This window comes from Dermacentor variabilis, chromosome 6 (genome assembly GCF_050947875.1).
Source record: "Dermacentor variabilis isolate Ectoservices chromosome 6, ASM5094787v1, whole genome shotgun sequence".
NCBI lineage: Eukaryota > Metazoa > Arthropoda > Arachnida > Ixodida > Ixodidae > Dermacentor > Dermacentor variabilis.
The window spans coordinates 76,490,532-76,515,573 of NC_134573.1; the positions used below are offsets into that span (position 1 = coordinate 76,490,532).

At 45.3% G+C, this 25,042-nt stretch overlaps 1 protein-coding gene across 1 annotated transcript in view; it reads left to right on the plus strand.

Annotated features, from left to right (window-relative positions):
- LOC142586180 (uncharacterized) overlaps nucleotides 1–25,042 on the plus strand; it is a 71,597-nt gene that overhangs the window by 2,001 nt on the left and 44,554 nt on the right. The window contains exon 3 of the mRNA XM_075697431.1: nucleotides 14,909–14,943. Within this exon, the coding sequence (XP_075553546.1) occupies nucleotides 14,909–14,943 (35 nt within the window). The remainder of the gene's footprint in view (nucleotides 1–14,908; nucleotides 14,944–25,042) is intronic.

The window sequence follows — 25,042 nt, forward strand, 5'->3', positions numbered from 1 at the left end:
CGAATCCTGGCGTCGGCTTCCGTATTTCGATGGGGGTGAAGTGCGAGACCACTCGTACACATTGAATAACGCCACCTGGTCCAAGTTTCTGGTGTACGCCACTACTGCGTGCCTCATATTGAGATAGTGTTTTTGGCGCGTAAAATTCCATATTTCAATTGCTGGTATGTTCATTAGGCTTAATATTGTATCCAGCTAAGAAAACGTTCTTCCCGTAGAAGAACGTAAGAAAAAGTCTAGAGAGTTTCAGCATGGCTGTTGAGGTCTAGAACGAGAAAAAGAAAAGGTCTTACACTTGAGCAAGGTAAGCAAAGCAGCGTATCGTGAAAAAAAAAGAACGGCAAGCATGCGAAGTTTGTCCACTGCTTTTCATTTTACCGAGCTCTGCGGTAGCAATTTGAAGGAGACAGGATTCTACATGTAAACAAGCAGTCCCCGAGGCCGTAACAAGGCATACGCTCACTCCCCCCTATTGTGCGTTGTTCGTCACTAGTGCTTCAAAGCCTTGGCAATTTCTGCTCGGCGTCCACGCACGAAAATGGAAGTAATATCTCCAGCAACAATTCAAGTAAATCGCTTATACGTCTATCACTTCACACTGGCGAGCATATCAAGTGGCCATTCGGGAGTGAAAATTTCCCACATGAAATATTTCTTGTGTCTTCTATGTTTTACAGCACGAAACAACTTTTACATTATACAAAAGACCCCTATACATACACCGACAAGGCTGTCGTGTAGACATCCATCACTGTTTTGCCGTCTAGGATAGGATAGGAATATCTATACAAAATGCCTACACCCGACGGTTTAACGCGTCGTGAGCTTGGCCAAGCTTCGACCAAGGGAATGCCCTACTCTGAACTACCCCAGTTCGGCCCGTTTGAGGACGGTCGTGAGGTTTCTGCTTTTCGAGCGCAACCCGGGCCTGCTGGACAGCCCGTAATTGAAAGTCCTTGTCTGCAGACTGCATTGCACAATGAAGAACGGATGGGTATGTCCTGGAGGTAGCTTCGGTCAGGGACTTGACACAGCCCCACATGATGTGCCATTGGCTCGCCGGACCCACTGCACACACACCGCACACACACCGCACACACCACTCGGATAGAGTTCCGGGTGAAGCACCTGTATCAGTGCCGGGACGAGGACTTAACCGGTCTGTACCTGCCTTAGGCTGACAGACTCCTCCCGATTGAGCACCGGTTGGGCAGGCGGCATTGTCCATCGAGCTAAGCGGTAACACTTGGTAAATTCGCGATAACTGGTTACTCGGTCGTTTGTTTCGAACCGCCACATGGAGTGGTCAAACTCGGGGGCACGGAGGGCAGGCCCAGGACCCTGCCGCCTAGAAGTAATGAATTTAAATTTTAACGCAAGAGTGTTCAATACCCTGTACAGAGTTAACTCCGTCATCGCAGCTGCACCGCTGTCTGTTCAAGCCTTCCAATCATTGAAGCATACCTTCAAAGCCTCCTCGGCTGTTTTCCCCCAAATACGCCCTCCAAAATGGTGCTTTTCTACAAACAGGTGTAGGTAGTTTTCTTAATATTTAATTTGTCCTTGAAGCGTGCGCTTGGGAACAGTAGAAATAAATCTTTGCTTTGAATGCTTTCGAAAATTCCATTCATTACTCATACAAACCTCTTTATTTTGGAACTCCCAAAGTTTTGAATTATAAATAGAGAATACTCGAAATGCATATTTATAAATTTAGAAAATCAATTAAGAATAAGCTTTGGCATTCTCAGGCACACATATTTACCGGATTATACCTGATTTCCTGCGAAGCGAGCTCTAGTCATTTAAGTATAATTAAGTCCATTCTCAGTTTCTACTTGAAACACCATGAATGGTTACTGAAGAAAAATAATTTCTGGTTTTACCTGAATGGAGAAACATTGGCAGTAATAGCGAGGCTTCGCATTGCCCACGAACTCACCCGACGGCGACAAGTTGGAGCGTCGTGGTTGCCAGGGCAACAATGCTGGACAAAGGAAACAGCATGATAGCGGCTCCCTACGTATTAGAACGTTGCCGTGGTAATGAGTGCCACTAGCAATGTTCCAGGCGTTCACTGCGTTTGTGAACGAGATGCGACTGACGAGAACCTGTCGGCGTCATTCAGCGTCCAGTGAAATCCTACTTAACGTTTCAGTCACTTTTACGGCCGGCTTCGCTCATACCTGCGCACAAAGGAGCAGTGCAGTAAATAAAAATTAAATTCTGTGGTTTTATGGGCGCCAACAACCATACGAGTATGAAGCACACCATAGTGGGGGACTGCGAATCAAAGTGCTTCCAATTCAAGCTACGCGGGCGTATCCCCATTTAGCCCCCATTGAAATGGCACCGCCGCCACCAGGGTTCGACAGCGGCCCTTCAGTCTCGCCCGCGCAAAGCCAAAGCAACTACGGCACCACGGCGGCTAGGAAATCAGTGAGAATGCTTTAATGGGCTGAGTGCACGTTAATTTCATGCCAGTGGTTAAAGTCACAGCGCTGTGTTGGCACCACCGCAATAGCAATTGATGTAAGCATGGACGGCTGTATCCACTTTGCTGTGTTAATGCGGTAGCAATTACATGGGCACTGAAAGAGAATTGGTGCCGTCGACGCCAGCTTGAGATTCCATATATATTAGGTATATGTATACTCTATGCCTTGCCATGATTTGAGAAATACAGTAGACGCGGGCTATATTGCCATGCCGTTCTGTCCCACACCGTTGCTCTTACCAAGTCTTGCATGCCTGACAATATTATTCCTCAGATTGCAGCCCACAAACAATTGTCATGAAACGAGACTCCAATAGTGCATGTGTTTAAGATTTATTCTTCTCAGATTGTAACAATAAAAGCCACTGCCCAAGCCCCAGTTACCTTGGCCGCAATTCACGCCGTGGTTAATGCGTTCGAGTGCCTTGAAATGCATGATACGTACCTCTGCGTTCAGTAACTTCGCCCGGCGTCAACCAGCGAAGATGGAATGCGTGGCCCCAGTGTGTATGAATGCGTTAATCTCGATGGTGTATTAAACAACGGTTTGGTAGGCAGCCTGGTCTTCAGTACGTTGTTCCTGCTTGCGCTCGGCTGCACGAGTATGTTATTGTGCTCGGCTTACAGCATCAGCACGGCGTATACGAGCTCCGTTCACGATTCTGCTCGCGGATTTGCTTATTGAAAACTGTGTGCTCCTCAAGAGTATCTTTGACACGTGATCTGCCCATTTTGGAGCCGGTAGAACATGCTGCATTCGTGATCGGCTGCAGCGGAGAGAAACGACGCCACTTCGCACATGCCCATGTGGAACCGCCAGAGGAGTGTTCGCTGTACTTGCGAAAGACTGATGGATGGAGGAATCGGCTAGCCGTTTACAACTTCGCTGTAAAAATTGACTAATGGTACGAAATATTTAAAGTGTTTCTTAAGATCTCTCTTAAGAGGTGAACGGTGAACGCCTACTTTTCCTCCTCTTATCATTCGCTTCATTTTCTTTACCTCTTCTCTTGCTCTGCTTTCGTTTAGCCATTACCGCTCCCTACTAAGCATCTTTAGTCATTTGTAATCAAGTGAAGTCATTACGCGCCGTCGTTAAACATTTTGCTCATATCATAGTCATTGGTAGTCATTGCAAGTCATTTCAGTCATTATTAGTCATTACTGGGCATTGCTAAGCATTTTTAGTCATTTCTAGGGAATTGCAGTCGTAACAAGTTGCTGTTAGACGTATTGGTCATTTATAAGTCATGACTAGACATTAGAAGTCATTTCAGTCATTATTAGTCATTATTGCTCACTACTAAGCATTTTTAGTCATTTGCAATGAATTGTGGTCATTACAAGCCACCGTTAGACATGTTGGTCATATCCTAGTCATAAGTAGTCATTACACGTCATTTAATTCATTATCAGTCATTACTGGTCATTACTAAGCATCTTTAGTCATTTCTATTCAACCGTAGTCGTTACAATTCCTCGTTAGAAATATCGGTCATTTCGTAGTCATTAGTAGTTATTACAAGTCATTTCCGTAATTATTGGTCATTACTGGTCATTACAACGCATTTGTAGTCATTTCTAATCAAATGTAGTTGTTACAAGTTGTCGTTAGACATATTGGTCATTTCATAGTCATTACAAGTCATTTCAGTCATTGTTAGTCATTACTGCTCACTAGTAAGCATATTTAGTCATCTGTAATCAGCTGTGGTCATTACAAGCCGTTGTTCAACGCCTTCATAATTCCGTAGTCATTACTAGTCAACATTAACAACTACCAATCTCTATAATAACGTTATCATTCACAAACTGCCACTGTCAATCATATTCCATTCTTTAATATGCCTTTAATCTGTCTTCATATGGCGTGATGACGGTTCGGCGGACACTGCGGCGGTCAGGTCTGCTGACACAATCTGCACCGTGAGCCTAGAAAGGCTTTCGCCTTAAATATCTATAAGGAAAAGGGGGAGGGGATAGCAAGAGTGGACGCATTCTAAGAGCATTGACCGCTACCAGTCGCAAGCGTTCGTGTACACGGTGCAGTAGTTTTTAAGAAGCGCTTTTGGTCTTTGCGGCCTTGAGCATCTATTAGTACTGAGGACAAGTTCCGAGGACATTTTCCATCGAGCGCAGGCTAATAACCCAACTGCATGGAGCAGAGCATGGAGCGTCCGGCGTTCGAAATCCGGCCTCCATAGGTGTAACCAGACGCTTTGCCCTAGAAACGACATGATGGTTGCTAATCCACTATGTTGGCTTGAATATGTTTGTCACGACTCTCAAAACAGCTTATAACGCCTTATTATGTTGGGGTTCCCGTCCAATAAACTCTGCCCTGAAGGGACGTGCACCGTAAGATGCTGCGGAGTTGCTTACGTTTAACGTATGTATGGCGAGAAACGCTATTCCAAACTGTCTGTTTACAATAGCACTTTGCTGAACCCACGGTTCTACTGCTCTCACAATCTTAAGTCAAAGGCATCACTCGTTCGCTAAGTTGTATTTTGTTGTCACAACTACGGTGCTGTAATTCACAGCGCTTGCCACTAATAAATGTGCAACGGCTAGGGCTGATGACGAAGTAATTGGGAACAGTGGTTTTCAGGAAGCGTTTCTTACCAGGAACTGCGGGCGCCTACGCCACTGCAAAGACGGATGCTATGTGGTGACTCCAATCGTTTGCTTGCCACCTCCCATATCTACACTGGCATTCAACTGGTATCTTCGACGCGCGCTTGTACCCTCTGGACCTTTAATTGCGACTTCGCCTGCCGCCTGCACTCTTTGTACACCTAAGCTGCCTATTGTTAGGATCTGGAAAAATGTGTCCGAGAGGTTGACAAAAACAATGCGCTGGAGCGATGAAAGCTGGTGCCCATGCGCTAGTCTATGACGATGCATATCAAAACGTCATAGTGTATGTATTAAAAAAAAATTTAAACTACAAAAAAGAATATAAGAACGAGTAATTTAAAGAAAAACGTTAAAAAATGATGAGTGGAAACAAACAACCAAGTTATGTGTTCATGCCTTTATTCAGCCAATGTAGCACAACCACAATATAGAACCTAATATGGCTATTTAACAATACAAGTTCGCTCGTCTTCCGTCTTCGCATACTCGAAGCGCTCTGAATTTTTCTCTTTATCTCCGCCTCCCCTCACTCGATGTGCTGAGTCGTGCTTCTAGCGCTGTTACGTACTCCCTTTTCATTATAAATAAATAAATAAATAAATAAGTAAATAAATAGAAAAATTCAATCATTAATTTATTCATTTTTTTCATTCATTCCTTTACTGCTGAGAAAAATAGTGCCCCTTCATCTCGATAACCACACTCTCTAACAGCTCGACTTTCCTATCGCACAGCGAAGTTGCTGCATTGCACATGGCTGGGCTTCGCATTTAAAATTTCTTAGGTATGGCGAACAGGGTGGTGTACAACGAGCGACGAGGCAGTTGAACATTTTCTGTGCATGAGTGTGTGTGTGTGTTTCGAGTGAGCTCCTGAACAACACATTGTAATTTTGTTAACGTGATTTTATTGTTGGTTTCGCGATCTCAACGAGGTACGACTAAAGGCTACTGCATTTCTCTCTTTTTTACTGCTAAACTGCTACTAAATCTTTCCTCCCCTTCATGTGTAGGGTAGCCAACCGGACATGTACATGTCCATGATCACCCCCTGGCTTTTTTCTCTTCAATCCTCTATGCTTTCCTCTATGCTGTCGAGTTCTTTTTTCGTATGTCGGTGACCTGCCCCATCTCTCTAGGGCGAAGTACGAAGTGAAAGAAACCTACGTGGGCTAGTCGTGAGCAGCTGCATTCTGATTCGTGATACGTCAAATAAAATCCACATTTCCTATGTAATCCTTAATTGCAGCGACACAGGCGACCTGAGTTACAGTAGCTCGTCGGTTCGAACCAACGGTGCTCTTCACGTAGCACTTTCGTCTTCTGCGTGGTTGTGAACCGTACTGAAAGGCAGGAAGGTACCACGCCTTCCTGAAGTAGGAAACATTCGGATTAACCCACTGATCGATGGTTAGACATTTGTAAACGGCCTACGATACGAACCTCCTCTTGTTGGTATCAGCTTGCATGGAGCAACTCAGATGAAACGTTTTCATGCAGATAGAGAGCGAAATACAAGATACGAAAGGCAGGGGGGCTAAACAGATGCACATCCAATTTACTACCCTGCAGCGGCCCTGCAGCGGGGGAAGGGGTACGGGGATGGAAAGAGAGAAGGAGGGGATAGAGGGGGTAAAGTTTTATGCGCATTAGAACGACCGCACCGAGTAGACAATCGGTCGCGAAAACCTGTTGAATAAAGGTACTGCAACAACGCTTACGTCGATTTCTATGCCATCGATGCATACGGTCATAGTCCACGGATCTTCATTTCCTGAAATGGTCTAGTGCCCAGCCGTTTCCATGCTGTCCGAATAGCTTCACACTCGACGCCGTAGCGGGCACATAACGTAAGGCGCGCTGAATCATTTCAATTAATTCGCAATAGTCGCGCATGGGGGTTGTCCCCATTGCAATGCGGAACGATTAGGCCTTTGTAAGTGCCGCCTGTGGCTGCGATGAGACGATAGCGCACCTCCTCTGTGACTGCCCACGTTACAATGCGCCAAGAAAAGTGCTCGTGACCGCGCGCGAAAAACTGGACAATCGCCCCTTCACAGAAGGGAAAGTTCTAGGGCACTGGTCCAGACTGGTTTCGGTACGCAAGGCCTTAAGCGCTTTGTTGAAGTTTTTAAGGGCCTGTGAATTGTCCAACTGCCTTTGACTTTTGTTGCGCGTAATATAGCGTTACTGCATGAATTTTTCTTGTTTTTTTTCTCTCTTCCTTCTCCTTTTATTCCCTTTACCCCTTTCCCCAACAGAGGGTAGCCAGCCGGTATTCACAGTGGCTAACCTCCTTGTCTTTCCTTTACCTTCTGTCTCTCTTTCTTTATTCTTGAAAACACCTGTTCATGCTCGGGCTGCTGCCTCTTACAAGGTCTTAGATTAAAACGACAGTTGCTAATGGTGCATTATTTTGTTAAAAGGGTTAACGCACACGGAACGAATGCCCCAATCAATTTCCCAGTATACCATCATTGAAGTTGTAGCACATCTTATTGTTACGTTGTAGTGATATGAAGAACAATGCAGTTCCAAAAACGTGTCTAGAATACGATTTATTATTAGGCGAACTTGCGCTGAAAATCACTGTAAGGACAACGATGGCTGCGCGTTGGCTCATCAGATTTGAATGCTTGTACATTTCACTGCAGCGCAGTCGCGGCCTCTCAGATGTGATCGAGAATATATGTCAGTATTCTCTTTTACGCACATTTTCATTAGATAACATGTTTTTGTTATTGAATCGTCAACAGCATTCAGCATATTTGAAATAAATGAAGGCCAGTCAGGCAAGAAATGAAAACATGAAATCACTATACGTCCTGGTATCATCATTTTATTATTCGAGTATCCAGATGTGTAACCTGTAGATATGGAGTATGTTGCGAAGTTGTGTGGGTAATTAACGAAGCAACGTTAACTACCTTTTGAAATTTTATCTGAGGCTGCTATAGGAATTGAGTAGTTTGAAGCCCGACCTCTAGAATATTAAACAAAGCGAATAATTTTTTATCGAACGTACTTCTGTAATGACTATGCGAACAAATATGCTGCCATTAAACGGTCTCTCAAAGGGTAACTGATGCAGAAAAAGAACATGTGTTAGGTCGATCTTCCCGCATCTAGCCATTTGTGATAATGTCGTCGATAGCGTTGCTCCCTATCATGTTCCTGGGGGCCAGTCCTTCGCAATTTTTCTTTACGTTGTTTTTTTTTAAACAAGCAGTTATTTCAAGCTTGCCTGGTCGCAGAAACGACGCAATGGTGGTGGAGATATAGCGCGTCATTACCCTGAAGACATAGCACTGGCACCGAGGTAAGGAAGATAAAGAAAGTGAACAACTCGGTGAGCCATGTCCTTGGTGGTGATGCCATTCGAATGAACTCTTGGGGCGGCCATCATGACGTCTGAGGCGCATTGTTTTGTGTCCGTTTACCTTTTGGCATGAAATATCACTACAGGTGAAGTGTGATGCATTCCTCGCCCCCCCCCCCCGTTCTGTAGAACTAAATATGCGTTTAAAAAACCTATCCCACGTGTCTCCGAGAGTAGGAAAAGCAGAGAAATGCTCTCTCTCTCTCGCGCACACACACACACACACACACACACACACACACACACACACACACACACACACACACACACACACACACACACACACACACACACACACACACACACACACGCACACACGCACACACGCACACGCACACACACAGATACCATACTCGTTCGCGCCTCTGCACATTTACAGAATCCAATGCATGCACTCACGGAGGAAAAAGTGAGCAAGCGCATGGATTATGCCGGCACGTACAAACGCGCCTTTGGTCCCACACGTATCGACGCACTCCTGTGCAGGTAGCTTCAAATACCGAGACAGAAACACGGATTTGTACTCACGCACGTAAAAGGAAGCACGATGAAAACGTACACACGCATATACACTCTCTTTAGTGCCTGCCGCTCAAAACCTTGCGCATGCAAGGTTTGAAGGACATTCGCTCTGCTATTACCGTTCCAATGCCAGCAATAAATCGCTTTACGGCTTAAATTTGGCGCTTCTTGATGATGATGATTTATTGGCATCCCGTTTGAAACGGGGCGGTGGCAAATGGTGAAATAGGCTGCTCGAAGAAATCAGGTATGCTACACATGGTTTTCATTTGAACATTTTTGTATACATCTGCTTCACCTTTTTTCCCCATACCTTCTCTATGAATCTCGTATTACTACCTTGGCCTTTATTGGAGCTGGTCGTGTCAGTTCCCTCCCTGTTTTTTTTTTAACCAATACTGAAACCTCACTTGCTTAACTCGACGGCTGACCGGTTGATGTTTCCGCCCACTTCAAATCCAATGCTTCTGATGAGTGTACGTCAGCAGATGTTTCACTGGGCGAATCGCTTCGCATTCTATAAAGGTGTCCTGAGGGTCTTGGTATGTTGGCTGGAGCCTAGACACGCCTCATCTTGTTGCGAATATTTGCTACGATTTGATTTTTTTCCTTAAGCAACCAGCTCGAGCCTGAAATAACAAGGCACTGCCATTTGCGTTATCCCACAGATTTTCCCTTCTAATTTCTTTCGTCCCGTTCTCGTAATTCCCGATAGCCTACTTTGCATTCTTTTTATGCAACTCGCTGTCACTGTTTCTCTCACTTCCTTTGTAAGGACACCTGGTTGTCTATATAAATTTTCAGTTACCCTGCACTTGGTTTCTATCATTCTTGACTTCTTCCTCCATTTGTTTCCCATCTTTTCACGAGCAGATAATTGTGTTTACTTCAACCGACCACTTATATTGATTCAAGTTAAAGTGTCTTTCTTCAAGATAATCTTGTTAATTGCTTCAATAACTTCAAACGAACCCTCACCCACATAACCCTGCACGGCCTCATTTGTGGTTTTATCCGTGGACCCCAATGTCAACCGGCCTGCTGTCCTTCGTTAACATCCAACCCCGACAAGATATTTGCTTTTATGTACAGAATGGCATTTACGAGCGTTAGTGCTGGCCTCCCATACTGATTCCGCGCACTACCGTATAATTGTTGTGTCTCCAAAGTGTCCGATATCTGTTTATTGCTGTATTCCACTTCCCCTTTATATTCAGATTATCTTCGTGGGTGCTTGAGTAAGTTTTTACTTCGTTTGTACATACGCACAGGAATTTGCTTTGTTTGCCTATAGGTATGACTTGCTGTTGAATTTGACCGCCTGCAATTACTCCTATTTTCGTTCAAGATCCTATTTGCCGATTTCACGGTGCTAAACTTACGAGCTAGATCTGTAACTACATTGCCACAAATATTCGCAAGTGTCTCTTGCATTGTCCGCATATCATGTTCGCCTTATGTGTCCGCATGTTCGTATATCCGTCCGGGGTCTTCAGTCGCGTCATGCAAGATAAACCAAATTCACTGTTTTCCAGTCGCCCAGCAACCTCGAGAACAGTGTCAACGCAAAAAGAGCGCGCATTCCGACAATCATGTAGAAGCCGGTTTTCATACCTCCCAGTTTCAGCCACCCCAAACCAGTGCATTTAGCGATGCGCTGAGACGACCGAGGGCGCGGGCCTGAATGCCGGCCGCCGCCGGCGCATTTTCATGAGGCGAAATGCAAGAAAGCTCGTGTACCGTACATTGTTTGAAACTCGAACGAACCTTCAGGTGGCCAGAATTTACTTCTATGGGCCTCCTAATCATACTGTGTTTTTTGTCGTAAAACCAAATTATTTATAATAATTAGCCTCATACAATCAACCTGTGTTTCGCAATTCTCTAATATTTCGGTATTTTCTGTCCCAACCCCAATGTAAGCGGGTCCACAGTGCTCCATCTATTAAGATTTATTGAAAAAAATTATCGAATGCTTTTCCCCAGGCAGTTGGTACTAAGGCGAGTACCATTATATCCCTCTGCTTCAACGAATTCCAGCTGCCTGCCTGCCGGCCTATCTATCTATCTATCTATCTATCTATCTATCTATCTATCTATCTATCTATCTATCTATCTATCTATCTATCTATCTATCTATCTATCTATCTATCTATCTATCTATCTATCTATCTATAATATTACGGCCACCCAGTGGCCAAAGTTGCCAACCTGCTGGTGGCACTGGTGCCACGCTCCTCGAATTTAATCATTAGTCCAGAAAATGTCGCCGCACAACGTTTGTGATGTAACGCGGCGCTGAGGTGTTTCTTGTGTAAAGTAAGAGAGTACATTGTAAAGTTTGAGGTACACAGTTGAACACATGTGTTCCATTTTCATGAACTTGAACTGCGTCAAGAAAACCTATCCAAGCTATTGCACCTGCTTCATCAGAAGCGCGTGACAAATTTTAAGAACTAGGGCAATTTAAATCCTCGTAACATTATTGTTATCATTCGAGTGTTCTGATGGTGACCTCCAGATATGGAGCAAGCTGAATAGTTGTGTGCGTAATTCACGAAGCTTCGCTAATTAACCAACCATGTAAAATTGATCTTCGGTGGATAACGAAAATAAGTAGTTTGAAGCCCGTCTTCAAGATAGTGTATCTGAATGAATATATGTTTATTAAACATGCTCCTGTATAAGCTACTAACAAAAATTTGGAATTAAACGTTTTCTGATACCGTAGCTGACTTGGAAAAAAGATCGTCGGCAACATTTCCCTGACCCTTTCCTGCCTTATGTGAAAGTGCCATCAACGGTACGGCTCGGGGAGCATGTTTGTTGCTGCCAGACGAATTTCGATATTTATTCACATTATTTTTTCCGAAGGCAAGCCGTTAAAAGTTGAAATGACAATCCAGTAGCGAACGTGTGGTGCCGAACACTTGCTTAATAAATGAAAAAAAAAGAAACGATACATTAATAGAAATGAAGGTGGATGAAAAAACAACTTTGGATGAGGAAACCGCGCCGCGGTAGCTCAATCGGTAGAGCATCGCACGCGTTATGCGAAGGTTGTGGAATCGTTCCCCACCTGCAGCGAATTGTTTCTTCATCCACCTACATTTCCATTAATTTATAGCTTCCTTATTTTCATTGATTAAGCAGAATTTCCAGTATGTTGTGCTTGCTGTCAGTGTTTGTTCCCTTCCTATGATATGAAAAATAAATATTGGCCCCTCTGTTAACCCCCTTTACGTTCATTACATAACGTTGCTCTCGGTTCCGGCAACAATGGTGCAGTCAGGTGACATATGTGTGTTTATTGACCGCTTGCCTTCACCCAAAAACATTCCGTTCCCTTGACTCCTGTGGCAGAAGGAATGTTCCACATCCGTCGCCAAGTTTTGTGAGTGGTAGCGCTGGCTAACAGTCCGAGGGTTCTACTAGGAGACATAAATACCCAAGAAAGTGAATGGGGAAATGGCGCCGCGGTAGTTCAACCGGTAGAGCGTCGCACGCGTAATGCGAAGGTTGTGGGAGCATTCCCCACCTGCGGAAGTTGTTTTTAGATTTACCTTCATTTCTATTATTTTCTCGTTTCTTTATATTTGTGAAGCACAAGTAATTTACCGTACGTTGTCCTTGGTGTCAGTGTTTGTTTGATTCCCATGATATGACTAATTAAAATCGGCCCCCTGGAGAGAAATGACAAATATATCCATAGCAGCGCTTAAGGGTGAATGCACGAAAGGAAATAAGAAGGAAATGTAACACTCGACACAAAAGAGAATTTATCTCCAATAATGGGCAGTTATTTACTAATTCCAGGGCGTTTTTGTTCACTCATTTCACTCAGTTATGAAGCAGGTGTCGTCAATGGAACGGAAGCCAGCCGCATTGTGTCACGAAGACTGATGCTTCGTCACTTCACATTGTCTTCATTTCGTCCAAGGCCCTTTAGAATAGGGCCCCATAGCATAGGTGGAAATGCCCCAGCTTCATTTGGGGCCGTAATCAGCATAGCTGCAAAATGACAAGTCAAAGGTGGTTTGCTTGTATAATCCAAAAGGGGAGCAGAAATAAAGAGCAAGTACTGGAATATATATTTGTTGATGTTTATAGCCATCAATTTTCAAGTCTGCCAACCTGACTATATTGCAGTCATTTATTCTCAAATATTAAAAGAAAAGGCACCTATTCAGTGTTAGTTTAAATTCTGCATTTGTACGAAGACAGAAAAACTACTTGTAAATACAGCCCCTACAGCTCGTCACTTTTGTTATGGGTGTCATAGGCTCCCAAAGACGGATACACTGAGTGACAAATCGTAGTCAACAAAGAAGGCGCAAGCGGTTAGTAAAGGGACGATTAAAGCATATATTCTTTTATTCTTATGTGATGGCGTTGTCTCCCGCATGAGGATTCGCTTGTTCCACGATCGTATATAACAAGAAATAAAAATGCTGCGCTGAACTAAGCGCTGACAGACACAGCCACTAAATATTGACTGCTCGAAGGAATGAACTTTTATACACATATGTATAGGAGGGCGCGCCCTCGTGGACACTAAGCGCGCTCGGCTGCTGACCCTCGTCGTTGTTGCTGCATTGAGTCCGCAAGAGTGAGAGCATAAAAGTAATGGCTTTTGTGCCTCAAAGGGAATTTTACTGTTGTGCAGCTGGCTATGCACGAGCTCGTGATATCTAAGCAAAACAGTCTACGTTCTTGGTGTGTCTGATTTCAATAAAGGTGCCTTAATAATATCCGTTGAGGTATTCATTTGAGAACTCATCACAGGCTCTATATGCATTCCATCGATACCAAATTACAGTAAATGATAGTAAACATCTCGTCTGCGCATTATATTCGAGGGATTGTGACACCGGGAAGCCCCATTCTTCTTGCAATTTAATGTGATTCTGATTTTTCTGCATGTTGTTCCGATTTCACCAGGATCGCATACGAAATGGAGCTTTACAACACATTGCGGAAAGGCTCTCGCGATCTCCTTTCCAGTTGGTACCCGACAACGTAAAGTTATGGCAATACCTCTCATTGGCTGCATAATCTTACCGACTGTTACAGCAACCGCCACGAAGAGGCATTTTCCAAGCAAGCCGTCCATGTCTTCGACTGGGGAGCTGCACAGAAAGAAAGTATATATATTAAATACTATTGGTGTGACCATAATAGACTCTTGTCTTAACACTACCTTGGTCTACCCCTCTGCTTTCGCATTTGAGTTTAGGTGGTAAAATTTATGGGTGAACTCTAATTATTTCCAAGTCCTAAATGAATAATCCTGTTAGTATTTGTGCATTTGCAACAGAAAATTAATAACTGTTCGCGAAGAGTTCTAAACATTTTGCTTAGAAAGCTAATTGAATACAAGAATGATGTGCTTACAATGTGACAAAGCTGTGGCAGTTATTAGGCCGCATATTCAAAGTATCTGACAAGTGTTTATAATATAACAAGAGATATAACTACATTTATACGTTATGAGGTGTATACATTCCAGGAGTCTAACGCAACTGGCTATCTAAAGGCCCATATGAGTCTTGGCATTCAGCCATAAAAGGATATCTGCAATATTTGTGCGTTTTGCCCTACAGGCTCCGAACGATTTCAGCCTCTAAGTGGAATCGGGCTAAAGAGTTAGTTATTGCCGTAGAACCTCTCGTATGTAGAACGCTAACGCTATTCTACCTTTATTGAAGACGAAATCAAATTATCCCATGGCAATATCTTGCAATGCCGACCTATGAACGAGTGCATACAACACATTCATATTTCCTTATGGCAGTACAAGAAAATGCAAGATTCACCAAAGAAACTGACCAAATGAGTAACAGTGGAACATGGCGACCTTTTTTTTCTTAGATTCCCCTCCATGTGAGCTTCAGCCTATACGAAAAGTAAGTTACCTTTTTTTGTACTTTTATCTTTTTTGAACCCCGTTACCATTCTTCTGCAGTCATCGTTCGATACAAGCTGTGCCTGCTTTATCCTAAGCATCTTGGATGCTGTTGCCGAATCTAATACTCAACTGTCTTATCTAATCATACTGCGGGTGCGAAAGACATACTGCCGTAAATGACAAGTGATTATGCATATATCTATACTGAACACATCGTACTCCTTGTGGGTAGCGCTTGGTATATTGTAACGCAGTGGTGACGTTGAATAACACAGTAGCAATACTGTGAACGACAAAAATAAATTTTATTGGGCGAACCTGTGCCCACAAAACAGGCTACACTTATAGCACAACGATAGCGGCGAACACGGTCGGCGATCGTCGAAAATCTGATCAGAGGGTCGAGCGCGTCAACTTTTACGCAGCAGTCGTCGAATCACTTGGACCCGCGTGTCTTCCACAAAGTTCTACACCATTCGCATCACGCGTTGAAATCAGATAACATGAGGTTTGGCGACAACAGACAGCGGATAAAAGCATCGATAACTTTCCAGAAACTTCGGATACATCCTGGCGCGTTACGCGCTGTGCGTTAACATTTGTTAGGCGGCGAAACGAGCCCCCCGATAAAGACAACTACACGTGTCAATATTATACTAGTAAATGATGCAGTCATGGCACATTTTCGGCCGAGTTCTGAAGCTTAGAGATACAGGACAAGCATGTGTTGGGTTTTTATGAATGCTGCTTCAACGCTAGCAGTGCCGGGCGCAGGTGAAGCCACGGAAGTGCGGCGGCTTATTGCGGATTTCAGGCGCATGCTATACTCACCGGAGCAGTTCTTTCTGAAATATTGCGGTCGTAACCCCCATTCTTAGTGGTTTCCGTGTTATGGGCTGTTGTCGCTTCATACCCGATGTGCTGCAACACTGCGTGCCTATCAATGAAGCAACGGGCGCTCCCCCGGCCTCCCTCCCCTGTCGTTCTTCTGAAGTAGTTACTTTTGTGACTCACAACCTGCAAAGTTGCGCCAACTACGGACCCCTTCCCTTTCCCATGATCGAAACCGAGGAACTAGTTGTCACGTCACACCAAGACTGCGGTCCCGAAGGAAGGGGAATGCGTTGTGGGTGACGTCAGCACCCAACCCACCACGTTCCTGCAGATGTTGGATCGCCAAAGAGATTTAAGGCGCAACGAGGCTATTGTTAGAAGATATAGTGGCGACCAGCCGCCTCGTCAATTTGGCACTTTCTTCTGCACCGCTACCCCTCGCCATTACCTGCTATGTCTGTACATAGTGAATAAAGCGTTTCGTCTCCTTTTCTTCTGCTCCAAGGGATTGACTAGCATCTTCGACTACGAGACGCAATAGTGGATTGCAGCTATAGTATTGGCGAACCAGTATCTCAACAGTGTATGCAAAGCTGCGATATATGAGCTTCGAAGACCCCCGCTACAAGGCTTGATTGCCATTACGAGACCGAGCTGTGTCAGATACTTTAGCTGGGTTAGTGCCTGACGTTTACTTTTCATGTCGTCAGACTTTTCTAGCACAGGCGGATGGCATGAGAGGGTTTGATATTTTGGTGGCCTATCACTTACAAATTTACCCTTTTTAAACTGTCGATTCTATTTTAAGTAAGGGATTATTTAGTGGGCAAGCGACACGAGGAACGAGATTGCGATGGAGGGATTCCAAGTTCAGGACCTCATTCAATTTCGCAAGGAGTTGGGCATTTCCGCCATCTCCGTAAAAACAAGGAGAGCGATTCCGGACATAATGCAGGGAGACGACGTGACGGTCGTGGAAGTTGACGAGGCTTGGAAAATCATTGTTGAGCGAAAGCTGGAGGCAAAGCTACGCGAGACGCCTGAGAGTGGTGAGCGTCAAGGAGCCGAAAAGTGCCAGGGGCACGAGAGAAAGAGGCAAGAGAGCCAGCATAACAGTACGCTGTTTAGATGAACGAACTTGAACAGGAAATGCAAAAAGTGATTTGGGAAAGAGCCCGAGGCTAACTTCACACCTTCCAGAGCAGCGAAGATACTGTTATATATTTCTCTCATGTATAACGAGTGCATGAAGAAGTGTCAGGCGAGACCTCTGGTCTGAGAGCATGATCCCGTTGTTCCTTTCTAATGTCGCGTCTATTTCGGAAGTCCTGTTTGGTGAGAAGAATCGGGACTACGATCACGCTAACAAGACTTGTTGAGGCATTATGGTGCGTTAAGACAGGCCGGCTTCGAAGGCCAAGATGATAGGGACAATGCCGAGCATTTTGAGGACAAACCACCTATTTTGGATGGCTACGAGCTCAGGAAGCGTTGAATATGGTGTGGTGCTGGTGTAGGGACTGTCTCACGAGCCCAAACTACTTAGGCCATTTTGGAAACAGTGGTTCACATTGGCCCTGTTAATTTCGATGGTGTGATAAAATCTAGCCGGCCGAGCAGAGGCCGCCGGGGGAGTCGGCTAGCTGAGATGGCGTCGGATGCAGTGGCGTTCTGCCAGAAGCACAGATAACTAGCGATGACAACGTGCCTAGCTTGGTTTTGCCGCCCAGAGTAGTATCGTTGCAACGAGAAGGCAACGTACCTGGAATACGAGTGCCGAGACCGGAAGCTTGGACAGCAGCGCCGAATGCAAGCGACGAAAGCACAAGCCGAGAACGTTGTTCTCGCGCGGCGATGCGAGCCGAGTCAAGCGTGCCAACCGCCCAGAGGCTAAGAAAAACCAGAGTGGGTTAAATACGCAGCTTAGGCAGTTGCAAAAATCTAAAATAAGCGTCATGCACGCATGCTGGAAAGTCTGCTTCAGCGGCCGCTTCCCTCGTGAGTGAAAGGAAGGCCACTGCCTAGTGTACAAAGGGACAGCGTGAATGAGCCTCCCTCCAGGATCTTGGAGGCGAGGGTCGAAAGTCGGAGGTACGTCGGGCAACTCAGTTTTGTTCTTCTTTCGCGAGTGAACAGTGCGCAGACTCACGAATGATCGACCCACTCGAGCCCATCTGAAGTTATTGAGATGATAAGATGAGCGCATTGTTTTAGGCTCTTAGTATTCCCTGTTCGCGATAAACAGAAATTTTGTTTGTTCGTTGTTCTTTTTGTGCTAAAGCTGATTGCTGAATGCTTTAGTAAAGAGAGCGCCAGCTTTTCCGTTGGTTTGTCGTATTTACGCATACGTAGGCTAGGAAGAGCCAAAGTGCCTCATTTTGATTATGACTTCATTTATCTAGCGTTCGCCACAGCAGTAAGTGTCAGTGCAGAATTCTGATTCATCTTTACTTTTATGTCGCTTGCGTGGGTTTCAGTATTTGCTTCTTAGTTACATAGAACCGTTTTTGTGCTTTAAAATGCGATATTCGTTTTACTGAGTGCATTTAGACTGCACTAAGGGGAAGTTTATTTCGGTTGGTGATTGCAGTTATAAGACGTTAATTCGTATTGTCCGAGTGAGCAAATTGGCAGCGTGAGGCCTTTTCCGTCATGGCTTTCGGAAGCAAAACTAAACCATCTTTGGCAGCCTCTGCCGTTGCCAAACTACTTGGATTACAGTCGATAATCGCTTACGAAACAATTCCGATTTCATTAACACTTTCAGGCGTTGACAAGTAAGGAAAGGTCCGTATCTCGAATTTTCTCTCGAATACATGTCTCGTGTCGTTCGGTAACCTCGTTCTTTGTTGTTTTAGCATAGACAGATCTAAGAAAGGGTTTATGCAGTGATTTTGCCCAGGAAACTTGAAATGCATCCTGAGCGTGCTTGTTTTGGCGAGAGTTGTCTGGCGTCGCTGATTCTTGGTCGTTCCAGTGGTTTGTTCTTATTGCCCAGCAACAGCGAAGACCACTGTCGGAAACGGCGGCAAAGCCTGTCCCTCCAATCAATCAACAACGTCGCTCAACTGGCGCATCCAATCGTCTAAGCTCCGTCGAACAGCTCTACTATCGGATACATTTCGTGCTGGCGGCTTCCTGTTGTGCCACACTGCCTGCCTATTATCGAGCCAACAGGCGCTGCCCCGCTCTTGTACTTCTGGAGTCGTTGCCCTCGTGAATCACAACCTACGACGCTCCACCGACAGCCGACACCTTCCTGTCGGTCGAACTGGGGAATCCAGTGGAGCGCCGCGCTAAGACTGCTGCCCCTACGAAAGAAAATGCGACGGAGGTGACGTTGGCACCCGCCCCTCCTCGTTCCTGCCGATGTCGGATCGCCAAAGAGATTTAAGGCGGAACAGGCCCATTGTTAGACGAGAGAGTCGCAGCCACTGGTGCGCTCTTCGGCACTGCTACCTGTACGCTATTGCATGCTTTGTCTGTATATATTTTATAAAGCTTTTCATCTCCTCTCATTATGCTCAAGGAGTCCATCTCTCGTCCTCGACTCCGAGTAGCAATGCCGTCAACAGCGTTTAAGCTAATCTAAACATGTATGCGATATTTATTTTTCCAAGAGATAATGTGTTTCACAGCGGCCGGTGTTTCCACCACACGCCACTAAGGTTAGCGAGACTGTCGACACGGCATTGTACAATTCATGTCTACCGAGTACACTGCTCCTGCCTACCTGCAGTGCATGCATGCGTTGTTTCTGGCATCAATCACATAGATTACAGGAAGAACAAGCGATGCCCAACACCCGTGTACACGAGGTGTCGCTGGAAACTAACAAAGTGCACTTCCGCAAAAACGCAGCTTACTTCAAGGAAATTCAGTCGATGGCGCTTTGTACGCTATATATCGTCCTAATGAAAACATCACTGTTTTCGGGGCGTGACTGCGGCATTGATCGCTTTCCATGCATTGATGCATTTTCGCGTCCTATCTCGGCAAAGTGGCGGCGCGCCCATTGGCGTTTGCTCGCCAGCGGCTGGTATTAGCGTTTTATTGAAAAACTTCGTTACCGATTCATCCTTTAAACTAAGAAGGTGAAATTTGTATGTGTTGAATGCCAAAATCGCCCGGAAAAGATGTGACAAAGGAAGGCAATGCATATTGGAATATCATGTTGTAAATTCATCTTGGCTACTAGGCGCGAAAACACACACGACACCAGGAAGGAGACGGGACAGAGCACCACATACAACTGCTTTTATTCGGAGGCACACCACACACTTATATACCCGTCTTAGACGCAAGGACACAATCACATCAAAATTGATATGGAACCACACTGGTTAAATATTTCTTTTCAGCCATATATAAAGATATTGACGGGTCGCTGACGCACATGCTTCCTTTCTTTCCGATAAAGAAAGCTTCAATCACTTCCCGAGCTTCTTGATCTTTACATTTTGCCAGAATTCGCGCCCCTGCAAAACATGGCTCACAAGAGCGTGATGGGCAGGACTTAATGTGCTTCGGAATGTTTGGCCCTTCTTTATCTTGTTCTACAGTTCTCTCATGTTCCTTAATTCGGTCGTTAACGCAGTGCCCCGTTTGCCCTATGTAGGAGCGCCCGCATGAGAGGGAGATATCGTACACAACGCCTTCGTTGCACTTCATGAACCTCATGAATTGTGACCAACTCGCCCAACAAGACGTCCTTTTATGTTGTAAATTGTCGATCCTCGTCGAGGATTTACTGCCGAAGTTCTCTATGTTTAATTTTATATCCAGCTCAGAAAACGTTCTTTACATAGACACATGTCAGAAAAAGCTTAAACGATAGGAAATCAATGTCGAGGTCAACAACGAGATAGAGAAAGGGTCTCACGTCTAAGCAGGGTGAGCAAAGGGCATATGATGTAACAAAAGAACCGCAAGGATGCTATTTTTATGTTAATCGTTTTCCTTGTCCCAAATATCTAAGGTTCACAGCACCATAGATCTTGGACAGCAGTTTGTAGGATCTATGACAGCAGTCTGTAGGAGACAGGATTCTACATGTAAAGAAGGAGTCCACGATCTTGTAACTAGGCATAAGCACGCTCGTCCTTTCTGTTCGGTGTTTATGCACGTAAATAAACGTAACGCCTGCTGTAGCAATTCCACCGAATCTCCGATTTTTTGAAAACCTCACCCTAGCGAACGGGCCAGTTGGAGCTTCCTGCGTGAACATTTGCCACACAAATTATTTCTTCTGTCCTGTACATTTTACACCGCGAAAGAAGTTTTTTTATTATGCAGTACACCCCTATACGATTCCCGATAACGCTGTCCTGTAGATATCGATCACTGTTATGCAGTCTTGAAGTAAGGCATTTATATTCCAACCTATAAATGCACAATAACCTGCACCGAGTTACCTGTTCGTCATAGCAAGGGCATTGCTGACCACTCAAACTTTCCAATAATTCAAGCATATCTTTGAAGCGTTTTTGAGAGTTCCCTCACAAATACGTACTCCAATGTGGTGGTTCTCTACAATCAGATGTAGTGAGTTCTTGCAATACGTAATTTGTCCTTGTCTTTTGATTGCACTCGGAATCAGTAGAAATAAATCGTGTGTCTGAATGTTTTCAAACATTCGATTTGATCCTCATAGAAACGTGTTCATTTCAAAAGTTCCCGAACTAAGCTTTGCAATATAAATGTAGAACACCTGCAATATGCGCTTAATTGCAAATTTAGGAAGTCAATTAGGAATAAACTATGGTACTTTTAGGCACACATCCTTGCCGAATAACATCTGACTTACTGCGAAGCGTGCTTTTGTCTTTTAAGTTTCACCTTTGTCCATTCTCACTTTTTTTTGAGACACAGGGAAAGGTTGCTGAAGAAAAATATAGGGTAGCTTTGCTTTAATGACGAAACATTGGCAATGATAGCACGGTTATGCATTGTGCATGAACTCATCAGACAGCGAACTAACTATACATGGGTGCGACAAGTTGGCACGACGTACTTCCCATACCAGCAATGCCGGACAGATGAAACAGCATGATACCGGGCACCTACAGCTGAGAACTCTGTCCTGATGACAAGCGCCGGATTCAATGTTCCGGGGTCACACCGCGATTGTGAGCTAGATGCGACTGACGGGAACCGCTCATCATCATTCAGGGTCGAGTAAAATTCCAGATAACGCTTGAGTCACGTTTACTGCCAGCTTCGCTCGACCACTGCACAACGGAGCAGCACAAAAGATATGAATTAAATTTCGTGGTTTCATGGGCCCAAACATCCATACGAATATGAAGCATGCTGTAATGGGAGACTGTAATTCAACGTCCTCTAAATCCACTCCCCATGCGAGTATACCCATTTAGCCTCCCTTGAAATGCCGCCTCCACAACCAGGGTTTGATAGCGGCCCCTCAATTTAGCCAGCGCAATGCTAAAGTCACTACGGCACCATGGCGGCTAGGAAATCCATGAGGACACTTTAGTGGTCTGCGTGCGTGCTAATCTGATGCCAGCTGCGAAAGCCACATCGCTATGTTGGTACAACCACCGGTACAATTGACGGAAGCATTGACTGCTGTGTCCACTTCGCTATAATATAGCGACAGCAATCACATGGACACAAGAGCGAATTTGTGCCATCGTCGCCTCCATGAGGTTCCGTATTTTGGTATGTCTATGCTTCATGGCTTGCCACTCTTTGAGACCTAGCTGCGATACGCGCAGATTATATTGCTACACCATTCTATCACTAAAGTTACTTACACCACTTAGACTCTTCACATATATTATGTTGGAACACGCACACAAGAAGCTATGTACAGGCATATTTACAAACACGCTGCACTTGGCCCAGAGGAAACAGCCCCCGTTAGCCTCTAAGCGTCGCCGTCGTCTTCACACTACTAACCTCTTCATCTTCGTAAACACTGAGGGCCTATAACGTAAAACTATTCCTATATGTTTTAGTTACAGTCTCCTGACATCAAATTTGGTAAACGCCGAAGCAAGCAGCGGGCGGTGACCCGCAGGGTTGTCTGAACAGACCAATCAAACGCACTCCTCGTTCAAAGGAGGTCACATCTCTTTGCTTGAACAACGAATAGCATTGCGTACACCGAGCGGCTAGTCTTATCTAATTGACTAACAAGAGGCAAGGAGTACGCTCAAGTGGAGAGCGATTCTATGAAGCCGAGCCATTCAAATGAAAATCCATAACTAGATCAAGAAAGTGGTGGCGGCGCCAGCGGTTGGTCCGCTTTCCCTTCCATTATCGCGGCGGCATGCAACGGAAGGTTCAGAATGGCACAAAAAGCGATCCTCAGCATTGAAGAGTTGAGAGAACGAGGTCGTAGACGTGCCGAAAGTGCCCGAAAGCTATACACGGCCACGCAAAAATCTTTATTATACGCAAATAAACCCATGCTGTCCGGCAGATGCGAATAGCCAATGCCTGAGCGATCTGGGGCAGCCAGCCACCTTTTATTCCTTTCGGAACGAGACAGCTTGTAGCTATTCAGAAGAAACTTCAATTTTGTTCGGCTTATTAATGCATCTTTAATGTATACACTTCACTTTGACGGGGCGAGTTTTCGTGGTTTTGTGACGTCCCTTGACAGGCAGTTGAAGTGGCTGCAGCCCGAAAACGTTTGACCAATAGTATAGGGCTAATAACGGCGAAAATGCTTCAAATTAGAAACATGTTTTATTTTGTTCGGTAAAATCATGCACAATCAGTGTGTCCACGTTATGTCAGACGGGGAGCTTTCGCGGTATTCGAGACGTTGCGGGACAGATGAGTGAAGTGGGGATGGCCTAGAAAAGTTTTTGACCAATCGCGAAAGGCTGATTGCAGTATTGCAATAGAAAAGTTTGGGTGAGTTTTGCGTTATAGTGACCCTGGTCTGTAGCTGTATTCCCTGCGGTAAAAGCGCAGTCCCGGAGAACTTAAAGGCCGGGCTCGGAAGCAGTGCAGTAGGGCTTGAGCTTACTGACCTGCACGACATCACTGAAGGCCAGTGTAGAGGCGAGGTAAGACTTAGAGCAGCAATTTCCTACGCCACTGATGTCACATGGCGCATCAGGCGATATCGTTGTGTGTATTGCGAAATGAGCTTCTGTGAAAGTCTGACGTGACGAGGACCACAGGAGCATGAGCGCACCAGAGGAAAACTGTGCGTCACAATGGCGGGGGTTGTACAGACGCTGCTAAGTGGTTTTCGAGGCCGTCACTCGAGTACGGACAAGCTGACGTGCAAGGTCGGCGAGGGTGCTGGCGTCACGTGCGCACCCACTAGTTGTTGTCGCTGCAGGAGGAAGTGCAGTATCAAGGGGAGAGATCGGTTCGCGACCGTACAATAGCTAAAATGGAGAAAATCCGGCACTTTCGTGCCGAGAAGAATTGTACGCAAATGTGACGTAAGGCAGGGCAATGTCTCAGTCATGGTGGATCTTCGGAACGCACACCCGTGAGCAAAAGTACACGGACCAGGAATTGCCCGATAAAGCGGATTTTTACCTCTGCCTGTGAATGCAACTTGGAATTCAGGACAGCAATCCAAACTTGGCATTGGGTAATTTCCTGTGTGCTCGTCAACGTGAGTTTATGCGTGTTAATTACAAAGAAATTTTCTTTTCGGCGACCCTGTGGTCCGTACACTTTCACTCACGGGTGTACATGGACAGCATACCTTTGAGGGTACGGTTTAACCACCGGTCTATCAGTTTGAGAATGGTATGAGATGGCCAGCTTCTGTTGAATGGAGCAGGAGTGCACAATGTCGGCGATAACGTTCGATAAAAAGTTACGACCATGGTCAGTAGCAGCTGTCTCGGGTCTCCATGAAGAAATTTAAAATCTTCAGAGAAAGTCTGCGACGTCAGTGGCGCAACTGGTCGGGCAAACCCGCGTGATGGCGTATCGGCTGGCGTAATCAGCTACAGCGGCTAGCCATTTATTTAGTAAGGATGATGTGGCAAGGGGGCGAGGACGTCTAATCAAACACGAAAGAATGGTTCCACAGGGACAGTGATCGGCTGCAGATGACATGATGATAGCACCTGAGGCGTTTTCCTATGCTGGCAGGAATCACAGGCAGCAGCGTATGCCATCGGACGGAGTGAGTGATCCCGGGCTAATAGAAACGGCGGCGGACGCGGTCGTACGTCCGCGTTAACCCAATGTGCCCGGCATTGTGTGCGTCATAGAGCTCAAAGGGCACAGTCCGCCGTAACTGTTTGTGCACGACATGA